Genomic DNA, 12652 nt, shown 5'->3' with positions numbered 1-12652 from the left:
CCACCTCTCCCTTCCCATCCCCACAGCACTGTACCCGTCCGCTCAACTGTATATATTTTCGTTACCCTATTTATTTTGTTAATGAATTGTACATCGCCTTGATTCTATTTAGTTGCCATTGTTTTTACGAGATGTTCTTCCCCTTGACGCTGTTTAGTGCCATTGTTCTTGTCTGTCCGTCTCCCCCGATTAGACTGTAAGCCCGTCAAACGGCAGGGACTGTCTCTATCTGTTGCCGACTTGTTCATCCCAAGCGCTTAGTACAGTGCTCTGCACATAGTAAGTGCTCAATAAATACTATTGAATGAATGAATGAATGAATGAAATTCTTAGACTATCAGTTCCTTGAGGGCTAGAGATTGCATCTCTCACCTGTGCTTTCTTTCCCAGTGCTTAGTACTCTGTTTTCCACACAATAAGCACTTGATTAATGACATTTTTTATGGTATTTGTTAAGTGTTTACTATGTGCCAGGCACTGTACTAAGTGCTGGGGTAGATACAAACTAATCAGATCAGACCCAATCCAAGTCCCACTTTGGGCTCATAGACGTCACCTCCATTTTACAGCTGAGGTAACTGAGGCACGGAGAAGTGAAGTGACATGCATGAGGTGACACAGCAGACAAGTGACAGAGCTGGAATTAGAACTCAGGTCCTTGTGACTCTCAGGCCTATACTCTGTCCACTAGGCTGCGCTGCTTCTCAGATCATTTCTTCTTCTTCTTCTACTACTACTGTGAGCCCGTCGTGTAGGGATGGTCTCTCTCTCTGCTGCCGAATTGTACTTTCCAAGCACTTAGTACAGTGTTCTATGATTGAATGACTACTACTATTACTACTACTGCTATTACCTCTACTACTACTACTTGTGGGAATTCCTCAATCCATATTCCCAGAGAAAGAGAACTGCTATTCCTGTCTGTTTACTGAACTTTCATGCTATTCCTTATCCCATTATGCTAGAGGAGACTGCTCCAGAGCTTAAGAACAGGTCAAGAGTTTCTAGGAGCCCTTGAGCCAAGCTAGTGATTGTCTATATTTGGTGCTTGCACGAGACCAGAACTTTCATGTTAAAGTCTGCTTTTCTCATAGCCTCCTTGGAAAAAGATGTCTTCGACTTAGAGGCGCCACGGCATTTTCAACTCAACAGGAAGTGAGAGAGAAGGGACCACTTCAGAATCTGGAATGAGATGCATTTCAGATAGGAAATTAGTCTAGAATTATTAAGAAAATAAACATTTAAATTAGGGTTTTCATCTTAAATTATAATCACTGCACAAGAATAATGTCAAAATTTTCAAGTTAAATGAAACTGGATCCTATGATAATAATCACTTTGAGCCTCATTGACCACAAATTGCTAAATGATTTGAAAAGACTTTTTGCTCTCAAGGGATTGGAATTCTCAATTAAACAAAGTTCCACACCCTTGAGTGGAACTCTGTTATTTAGATTGTTAATGTAATGTATTAAAACAATTGGCAAGTCACTGAATGATAAATCAGAGATTTGGGGAAGAGATGTTATAAATGAAACGTTGATATGAATAATTCACTGATTAAAAAAAACAAAACAGAAACAAAAAACAATTTACTAATTTTCTACTAATAACTGGAGACCCAATGTGGATTAATGCATATTTTGATTTAACGAGTAAGTGAACAAACACAACTAAAACAGATAAGGATATTTTACAATCCCATTACTCGCATATTACGTTGGCAAAACTAGTTGACTTTTAATTATTTTAACAGAATTAATTTCATGCCAACTACATAGTCTGAAATATGGACTGACAAGGCAGTAGTGACTACATTTTACACTTAGAAATAATCTAGTATTCCTTGGAAAATCTTTTTGTCACCACTAAATATCATCTTTTCCCCAAATGGAATTCCCATTAACATCAGAGGAACTCCAAGTTTCCAAGAACTTAGTTTTTTCCTCCACTCTGCCTCTCACTCTCTCTCTGTTTCTCTTTCGTGCTCCTCTTCTATTTCTGTCCTTCATATTCAAACACAACTTCCTGCAGAAGTAGGTGCCTGACCACATAATTTTTACTTTCCATGAAACCTCTTTGTGGTTGATACTTGGGAGATGACTTCCTTTCACACTGAAGAAGTGAAAGCATTGAGAAGTTAAGGGGTAGGCCATGGGCAGAGAATAAGGAAAAGGCCTGAAATGGCACTCAGGTGAACAGATTTCATGATCCCCTTTGCCCCTCACGATCTTCCTTTATGAGTAAGTGAAAAGTTTGTGCCATGGCATTTATTTTAGACTGTGAGCTTCTTAGACTGGGACCCCAATGTGGGGTCAGGGATTGTGTCCAACGTAGTTAATGTGCAACTACCCCACTGCTAAGAACGGTACTCGACGTATAGTAAGTGCTTAATAAATACCATAATTATTATAATAATTTTCTCAGCTGAATTGAGGTATGGATAACCTATTTATCAGAAAGCACTTTTTCACCATGTATAGCCATGCAAATCATTCAGAATTGCTGTTAGAGTTCATTTTGGGGTGGCCATACTGGCAAATTTGTGCTCTGGATAGAGACAGAGAGCACATAGGGCTAGGAATAAATTCAAATTTAGGGCTTTAGCTCACTACTATTGGCCTAGAGAGAACAGGGTGATTATACAAGTATTATCTTGCTTTTCCAATACCCTCAAGACAGGTTCTCTAATCACATTTTGGGTAAAGTTATTTTGTTATTAAAGATTCAAAACATCATTTATTTTTCCAAATATCCCTACTTTCCTCAAAAATAACTGCTACTGATACACTTCAGGTAATAATAATGAAAACTCAAACATTTTGTCTCGGTATATTTTCAGAATGTGAAATTTTTTCCTTTCAATTCAGTTATAGAGAGACAGTTGAACAAAGTGATATATTTTCTGACTTGAACCCATTGCAATTGTTGGATAATATGAAATCATTTGCCATGTTCCCTTAAGGGTAGATCCTCATTCAGGAGAAGAAAAGCATTTTTTTAACTTAACCCTTCTTTGATTTTTAAAACAGCTCTGGAAAGCTTAGGCATGTGATGTGGATCAGTCCTTCAAGAACAGTAAAAGCATTATCTATAATAAGGCAAGGCCTTAAATTTCAAAATGTAGCATATAGAGATTTTACTATGTTTTCTCCACACAATCATTGACATTTCCATGCTTCCAATGCCATTTTATAAGAATCCTGTTTAACTATTATCTGCTTTAGGACAAAAATTTCAAGCCTACAACCTGAAAAGTCACTAACATTTCCTGGTGTTCTATAGCTTCCATGAATGAAGGATGGGTGAAATGAGATATTATGGTTTCTCCTGCAGTTTTATTATCTGACAAGTTCATGAATTCCCAATATACATCCTTCACATTTATATATATATAACCAGGGCTCCTGGAGTTGCATTTTTGCAGGATCTCATTTTAAGGAAACCTCAAGTTTGTCTTGGAGTAATCATCCTCCTCCTCCTCCTCCTCATCATCATCATCATTCTCATCTTGATCATGATTGGTATTTATTTAGCACTTACTATGTGCAAAGTACTGTACTATGTACTTAGCACTTGGGAGAGTAGAATACAATAGAGTTGGCAGACACGTTTCCTGGCCACAATGAGCTTACAGTCTAGAGGGGGAGAATCCAGTGACCGATGTCATATGCATGGGCACAACTATTTCAGACAGACATGTGTCACTGAAAGAATGTTCTTTAATTCTGCTGTTGTGTTCTAACAAAAACATGTAGTGAAAGTACACACTCTGGAAGAGCTGAGCATTTCTTAATGTATGTTCTCAATTTAATTATTCAATCGGTCAATCAATCAGTGAATGGTATTTACTGAGTGCATATTACATGCAGAGTAAATGTACTAAGAGCTTGGGAAAACAATACAACAGACTGAGCCAACATATTCCAGTAAATTTTCATTTATTAATTTTTAATAATAATAATAATATTTGTTAAGTTCTTACTATGTGCCAGGCACTGTTCTAAGCACTGGAGTAGATACAAGGTTATCAGGTTGTCCCACATGGGGCTTCCAGTTTTAATCCCCATTTTAACTGAAGCACAGAGAAGTTAAGTGACTTGCCTAAGGTCCCTGTGGTGGAGCAAGGATTAGAACCCACATCCTCTGACTCCCAAACTCATGCTCTTTCCACTAAGCCATGCTACTTCTCTTTTCCCAGATATTTCAATTTTCCCCAGACTGTTGTTGTTACTATTATATCTAATTTTTTCCTCCTGTTCCCACTCCACATACCCACCTCCCTCATTAGCTTTTAAACTCATTAAAGGACAGCAATAATGCCATTTGCTTTTATTTACTCTCCCAAAAGCTTAATATAGTGTTTCCACATAGTAGATGGTCCATAAATGTATCTGATGGAGTCTCTTCTGCCATAAATATCTGGAAAGTCTCAGTCCAGTCACCAAGACTTTAGGACACAGAACTTGTAAGAAAGAGTTGATAGAAGTTTAATTTTTGTACTGTGGTTTACTCAGCAAAACTAATCTATGTTCACAAACATGCATCATGTATGGTGGCCTAGACTGTAAGCTTGTTGGGGACAGGGAATGTATCTATTTATTGTTGCATCGTACTCTCCCCAGAGCTTAGTACAGTGCTCTTCAGACAGTAAGCACTCAATAAGTACAATTGACTGACTGACTGTTGTTACCTGGATCTCATTCTTCCCCAATTTAAGCCCTTTTTCCCTGACTCCCTCTCCCTTTTCTATCATCTTCACCTTTGTATAATTCTTTAAGTTAGGGAGAATTCAGGGTCACTTAAGAACACAATATCAAAATTGCATCAGTGGTGGGCCTATTTTATATGTGCAGTTTACTAGTTTACTGTAACTTTTCATACACCTTAGATTTTTTGGACAAAGAGATTTCTGCAAATCTTCTGGAGTGCACATTCTCTGACATTTTATTTATTTGTTTAAATTTCTTCTGTTAAAGTAGCTGTAAATTGTTTGGGAAATATGCTTTCCCTGCAGACAGCAACAATTTCCAGTTGGAAAATTATTTTTTCTCCCAAAATTTGAAAAGTTCCATATTAGATAGCTCTAAAATAAAACTTCACAAATATTTCATGCTAGAAGATCATTGTGGAAATAGAGCACTGTGGCACACTGATTGCAGAGTGAGCAATTGCTACAGGCAGCAGAAAATGTTCTATGTGGCCCATTGAAAGTGGGATCCATTAATATCACAGGATCAATCAATCAATCAGTCTTATTTATTGAGCACTTACTGTGCACAGAACACTGTACTATACAAAACACGATATAGTATGATATAAAAATATACCAGACTTGGTAGTCACATTCCCTACCTAATAGTTTATGATCTAGAGGACAAGTTTACAATCTAGAGGATAGATAATGGAATCTGTTTGAAATGGATGAAACATCATGATAATATCTTTATGGGCAGGCTGTGATTCTGAAGGATGGATTCCTATAGAAAATTTCATTTTGGGGTTGCCTCAATCAAGTTTAAGTAAGCCTAAATTAAGAATAGAGGGATTTGTTTTGGAGGCTTCGAAGAAGACTTTCAGGGACATATGTTCTTAGTTCCTCTAGACTGTAAGCTCACTGTGGGCAGGGAATGTATCTGTTAATTGTCTATATTGTACTCTCCCAAGTGCTTAATGCAGTGCTCTGCAAACAGTAAGTTCTCAGCTAATAGGATTGAATGAATGAACGAATCGTCCTGTCTCTGAGCCTATATCTGGTCCCCTAGCATCAGCACGCTATATTATTGAGAGGTAGCTATTGGAGCCCCAAATACTGTTCCCTGAAGCCACCCAATCCTGGGAAGAAAGGCTTCTGGGTGTTATAGGGAGAAGAGAAGGCTGGTTGCAGAGACAAGGGGCAGTGTAGAATTGCAAATGCTTTGTACTCTTCCAAAAATGCTTATTATAGGGCTCTGCACATAGTAAGCACCCACTAAATACCATTGTTGATGACGATGATGATGCCAGCATCTTGGGGCATTAGCTGTCAATCAGGGGGCTCCACAAGGCTGAGGTGAGGACGTAAGTCCTCAGAAAACCCTGCTTTTCCTGATTCAGCCTAATTAGTTTGGGTCCTACCAGTTTAAGTTGTGCTAAAAACAACCAGTATAAGAGTCTCCTAATGTTTGCTGGCTAATGTCCTACATATTTAGAACCATTAAGGACCATGAGAAATCTTAACAGCTGTTACATTTTTCTCCCTGAAAACCTGGACTGGGTTTCATTGGAAGCATCAAATCTGATGGCCTTTTTTTATATTTGTCAGTTCTTTGTTTATCTCCTCCTAATTATTTGGAATGCCAACCTGCCCAGTTTGACAGATTTGATCTCTCTTTCTTTCAAGGTTCATTATCTGGTGCTTCAACTAAGGCAATATGAGGAAACATCGGCATTTGCCCTTAGTGGCAACATTTTGTCTTTTACTCGCAAGCCCTTACATAATTAATGCCCAACACCAAGAAGGTAAGACTCTGTTCTGTGGTCTGGAGGCTGAAACAAATTATGTTCACCACTTTAATTTTTTAAAAATTAATTGTATTGAATATGTTGAAAACCATGCTGTATCTGATCATGTTTTTGACCCAGGTTTAGTCCATGTATTTTTTTTCCAGTGTTCAATCATTCTGAAAAAAAACCTGTTTAGATAATTGTCATTTTCCTGGATCGATAAACTAAAAGGAGTGCCTTTCAAAAGTTGGATTCAAAATGGTTTTTCTGATATTTGATCTAGTGAGCGATATTTGTACTTCAAGTATTTCTCATTCCGAATGTGTTGTATGCTTTTTTAATCTTGTTTGACCTGTGAACCTAAAAACATTTTTGTGGGTAAAAATCAAACTGTAAAAAGATACATTTCCTCAAAGAAACCAGTGAAACGGTGTATTTCAGGTGGTATATCTGTTAGACATTTGATGAATCTGTTTTTTTGAAAGGTCAAAAAAAGTAATATTTAAATAACTTATTTCTTTAAGAAATCAGTAACAGTAGTTTTTAGAGGTATGAAAAAGTTTTATCCTAGTCAGGTTTAAGCCAGATTTCTCACATATTTTAGCTCTTTCATCCTCTTCAAGCAGAAATTGGAGGTAATCAAGTTCTCTCCAGGGCTCAGAATGATATGGGCCCCCCTTATATTTGTGGAAATCCTTCTTCCCCCCATCTGGGTTGGATGATAGAGAGATAAAAGAATTGCCAGCCACACCCTTCCTCGTAGAAAATAGGGATTTGATTTATTTGTTTTATCAGGAAGTGATTGAATATGCTTTGAGCCAATTAGGCAGTCATGAGCATATTAAGCAAAAGAACACTTTCATTTTCTTTTGTGACATAGTTTAATTTAGCTGACAGAAGGAATATGGTTGTGAAATAATTGTTCAGTTTATGTGGCAAATATTCATTTGTGCATTCATTCAATAGTATTTATTAAGTGCTTACTGTGTGAAGAGCACTGTATTAAGCACTTGGGAGAATACAATATAACAGTAAATGGACACATTCCCTGTCCACGAGTTTACAGTCTAGAGGGGGAGGTAGACATTAATATAAATAAATAAATTACAGATGTGCACATAAGTACTATGGAACTGGGAGAGGGAGGTGAATAAAGGGAACAAATCATGGTGATGGAGAAGGGAGAGGGAGAAAATTAAAAGAAAGCTTATTCAGGGCAGGCCTCTTAGAGGAGATATGCCTTCAATAAAGCTTTGAAAGCAGGAAGACTAAACATATTCAGCAGCTGTCTTTTTTTCAGTTTGAGAGTTGAACTAGTGAGAGCAAAATACCTGTAAAGAACCCCACTCTAGAACAAAGCATTTAGAAAAAAATGGTTTGCTCTATTTCATTATTATCCTTTGTAATTCTGCACTTGACATGCCATCATGATTAGGATCGGGGGGGTGTCTGCATGTGAAATAGGGTAGTCAAGATTTGGGGACCTTGGATTCTACAGCTAAAATTCTTAAGAATTTATATTCCTGGTTTGAAAGTACCAGTGTTCAATTTACACTGCTTCCCTCTACCTGCCAATTTAGTAACTCTTTATGGCCTGGTCTACCTAGGCTAGACAAACTAAGAAGAATTTTAGACAGAGAGAAATGATTTTTGATGAACTGAAGAAAAGCCTTAAATTAATGTGTTTTTTTAAAGATGTCAAAATCGGCGTGGCTGCTGATATAATATTTCTAGTGGATTCCTCTTGGAGCATTGGAAAGGAACATTTCCAACTTGTTCGAGAGTTTCTATATGATGTTATAAAATCTTTAGATGTGGGAGACAATGATTACCGTTTTGCTCTGGTCCAGTTCAGTGGAAACCCACATACTGAATTCCTGTTAAATACCTATCATGCTAATCAAGATGTCCTGGCCCATGTTGCAACTATGCCTTACCTGGGGGGAGGCAGCAAGACTGGAAAAGGATTAGACTACCTAATCCACCACCATCTAACTAAAGCTTCTGGAAGCAGAGCGAGCGATGGCATCCCTCAGGTTATCATAGTGTTAACGGACGGACAATCCCAGGATGACATTGTTCTCCCCACGGCTGAGCTTAAGTCTGCTGATGTAACTGTGTTTGCCATTGGAGTGCAGGATGCAGAGGAAGGAGAATTAAAGGAAATAGCCAGTGAACCACTGGATATGCATGTGTTCAACATAGAAACTTTTACTGCACTCCATGACTTAGTAGGAGACTTAGTGTCCTGTGTCCAAACATCTATGACTCCAGAAATGGCTGGGGCCAAAGAAATACTCAAAGACATCACAGGTAATGGCTAACTGCTATGCTGTGACACTGCCATGCTGCTTTCAAAAAGGAATTGCGGTCACTGCTCATGTTAAAACATGGATTTGCTAGAAATCTTCCCCTGGGGATCAAGAGGATGAGCGGTAGGGCAAGATGAATATTCATAGGTGTAAAATCAAAGGTTTGGATCTTTCTGTAGTCTGTAGTAGCAACTACATAGTGTTGAAAAATGTACCAATGACCAGCAGTCATGGAAGTTAATGTTGTGAAACTGTGGAGGCTCAGGAAGTGGGCCACAATTTTGTTTCCCCTGAAAACTAGGTTATCAGGATGCTATCACAAGATGGAAGGCTTTTCTTCTTTCCTCTCAGCCACCATGAAAGCTGAGGGGTAGGAGACAGTGTCTGGGGGTAAGGTCCCAAGGCATTCCTAAAGTGTGCTATAAAGCTGTGAGTCCTAAACTTAGCACTGACTGAGCATCCTCCAGCCCAGACAGGAAGGAAAGAAATCTAAACATTTAAAGTTATCAAGAACAGTTAAGTGTCTGTACAAAGTAGGTTGAGCAGTTTAACCAAGACACACCCAATTCTAAACCATCTATATTATTAGAGAAACACCATCTGCACCCTTCCGCTCTGCCTGAGATAGTTTTAGGTAAACTAGGGATGGGAGGGTGATTTTCCCCTCTGGGGTTTTTCCCTCCAAGCCCAGGCTCTCCTCTCACTCAGGGACCATGGTTTCTTCAAGGCTACCATGTCCAGATGATACTACCATCCCCCTTCTTTACCTGAGACCTGGAGGATCTGGAAATCAAGGAGTGGGGGAGGGGGAGAACAGTCCCTAAATTGGGAGCCTCTGAAGATGACTATGGGTTCCCTGAGGTGCTGGTCTCATCTCAAACTCCTTGGTGGTTTCAGGTTGCCCCAAAGATTTCTGGGATCTAGAGTTATCCCATTTTGTTGGGGGAAATCCATGAAATTGGTAAAAAAGGCCAACTGTGATGAAATCACAACCAGATTTAATTAAGGACAGGGAGGGGACTGGTGATATCAGGGCCCAATCAAAGATAGATGAAGGGCAAAAAGCAAAAACGGAAAAAGTGATGAGTTGAGGAAGAGAAAGAGGAAGAGGCAGGGGCAGCGGGAGAGGAAAGAGTAGAAGAAAGAAGAAGGAAAAACCCTTCTTCCACCTCTACCTGGTGGGGAAAATAGACTGAATATTTAGGGCCCAGGGGAGCCACTCTGTAATGAGTAATGAATGAAAACTGTTAATCGCTTACTGAATTAAATAAAGAATATGAAGAATTTAACCACAGTATTCATCTTAAGAAGAATCAAGTGACCAAACCTTTGTTTTTATGCCTAGGAAAGTATCTCAGTCTTTTAGTGCTTCAAACCACGCACAATGTTCAAATTTTTAACATCAATCTTCTCATTTGTCTATTCTAATTAACCTCTTTTTGTAATCCCATCCAATATCATTTCTCACTGCATGACCCCAACCAAAAATGCTTCCAATTTTTAGGACAAGGGTTTTGACAAAGCATATAGCCTAAATATTCTCCAGATTTCATTTTTTCCCATTGGTCCCCACTACTCTAACCGACCATTCAGCTTTTTCAAAACCTTTGTCGAAACTGCAAATGCTGGTGGTGGTTCTCCTTCTACATTCCTTAAAAAGAACAAATTGCCATTATCCCAAGAGCTCTTCTAAAGGTTACTGCTCTTCAAACAAATTTGGGCATGTTTTCTTTTCTACACATAACACGAGGCATATTTCTATGATTGAAATGCATTTGCTAGTTGTGTGCTTTACCCAGGAAAGAAGAATGCACCTTCATTTTTGAAAGAGGAGAGACATCATTAATGGCATTGCTGTTTGCTTTGGAAGACCCAGTAGAAGTCCAAATAGACCATCTGCCCAAGATGACTTTTTAATGTGTCATTTCTTTTGGTGTTGAATGTGTTTGTAATTCCATGATGCCTGAACAGTTTAGAATTTTCCCACCCTAAAATGCCATGGACATTATAATATGTGAACCACACCAGGAGAAGAAAAGCACATCTTTAATTTATTTTGGAAAAATGTACGACGATTATCCTCCTTTCATCAACAGAACCGACAGACTATAGAATTTCGTCAGCCTCGACATTTCCCTGCCACGTACCTGAAATTTAAGCTATGGCTAATTCAACACTTTTGCTTTGTTGTTTGCGAGCATGCTTCCATTTGTTTTCTAGCACCAGCTTGTTCCATCGGTTTGTACTTGAGTACAGTGATTTATACAGTGATGACAAATTATCCAACATTTCTATATGATCTCCTATTGCGTAATAAATGGTTAGAGTTTCCAAAAAGAAATGACCAAAAATCCAGGCTTGGGTTTTTTTCCCCTCACTTGGTTTTCTTATTCCTTGGGGTATTGCATATTGCATCCCTGGGGAGAAATCTATACATTTAATGAGGGGATATCATTCTTGTCTTGATTAATTGAGCAAAAGATTCAGGTTTCTAGTAAATCTTTTCTTAGGAAGTTAAAATATATATTTAATATGATTCTATCATTATAGTTTATATTCATATTGTACAATAATAATAATAATAATTGTGGTATTTGTTAAGCACTTACTATGTGCCAAGCACTGTACTAAGTGCTGGGGTAGATGCAAAATAATCAGTCCCTGTACCACATAGAGCTCACAGTCTTAATCCCCATTTTACAGAAAAGTTAACTGTGACCCAGAGAAGGGAAATGATTTGCCCAAGATCCCAAAGCAGCCAATGGTGGTCCTTCTGACTTCCAGGCCCATGCTCTTTCCTCTACCCCAGGCTTCTTCTCTGTGCACATATATACATAGAGAAAGAGGGAGACATGGAGAGAGGAAATAGCACACAGTACCTTTCAATCCTGCATCATGAATTGGGAGAGATGGATTCTGGGCAAATAAAACTTACTTGATTGCTCTCAAGGTGTGTAGGAGAAATGATATAGACCCTTCCTTCCTGTTGAAAGCATTCTTTCTATAATCCCCCCAGATCACCCTCTCAGAATGGTCAATCAGTTTGTTCAGTGTTCCCCTTAGAGAAGCCAAAAGCAGTCTCAGCCTTTATCCAAACAAGTCTCATATTCACATGGCTCCCCTGGGCAGAATTGACATACATTCAAGGTTGCTTTAGGGGACATGTCCCCTTCTGCTCATGGTCTGTCTTGTGGAAAAAAGACCAAACTCCAGTTTTTTTAGGATGTCATTTCATCACCCTTTCTAAAAAAAACAAACAAAAAGTGGTATTTGGTAAATGCAGATTTTATGCCAAGCACTATACTAAATTTTGGGGTAGGTATAAGATCATTATGTCAGACACAATCCCTGCCCCACATGGGTTTTATAGCCTAAGTAAGAGGGTGAACAGGTATTGAAACCCCTTTTTACGGATAAGGAAACTGAGGCACAGAGAAGTCAAATTACTTGACCCTTGTCACCCAGCAGGCAAGTGGTAGTGTCAGGATTAGAATCCAGCTCCCGTGCTCTTTCCACTAGGCCACGTTACTTCTCATGGCTTAGGCATAAAGCAGGGAGGTATACTCTGGTCAATTAAATTGGAAGATTTGTTAATCTATTTGGGATACATGGGCCTCTGTTGCGGAAGATTTGCACTTTTGAAATTAATTCTCCCTTGTGTGTCTCTACCGAAGTGGTGGTGGAAATTGGAGTCCTCTTTCTAACTCAGTCAATCATTTCAGGTATCACATATAAGTAAACAATAAGGCTTCTCTTTTCAGTTTCTCTAAGAATGGGCCATCAAGGCATGTGGGTGCAGTTTCCGCTCAGAAATTAATGAAAATGCCCATTCTTGGCATCCTAAATATCGGTCA

The 12652-nt window shown here is 38.7% G+C and overlaps 1 protein-coding gene across 9 annotated transcripts in view; it reads left to right on the top strand.

Annotated features, from left to right (window-relative positions):
- Nucleotides 1–12652, top strand: part of COL6A3 (collagen type VI alpha 3 chain) — a 117239-nt gene that overhangs the window by 31521 nt on the left and 73066 nt on the right. For 4 of the 9 annotated variants that reach the window (XM_029069575.2, XM_029069572.2, XM_029069571.2 and 1 more), the window contains exons 2-3: nt 6383–6501; nt 8182–8799. In XM_029069575.2, coding sequence (XP_028925408.1) covers nt 6414–6501; nt 8182–8799 — 706 coding nt within the window. In that variant the 5' untranslated portion in view covers nt 6383–6413. Of the gene's footprint in view, nt 1–6382; nt 6502–8181; nt 8800–12652 lie in introns of those variants that run through there. The other 5 variants (XM_029069576.2, XM_029069578.2, XM_029069580.2 and 2 more) reach the window with 2 other exon arrangements.

The sequence above is a fragment of the Ornithorhynchus anatinus genome, chromosome 7 (genome assembly GCF_004115215.2).
Source record: "Ornithorhynchus anatinus isolate Pmale09 chromosome 7, mOrnAna1.pri.v4, whole genome shotgun sequence".
In the NCBI taxonomy this organism is placed as follows: Eukaryota; Metazoa; Chordata; class Mammalia; order Monotremata; family Ornithorhynchidae; genus Ornithorhynchus; species Ornithorhynchus anatinus.
This window is presented reverse-complemented; position numbering and strand designations above follow the sequence as displayed.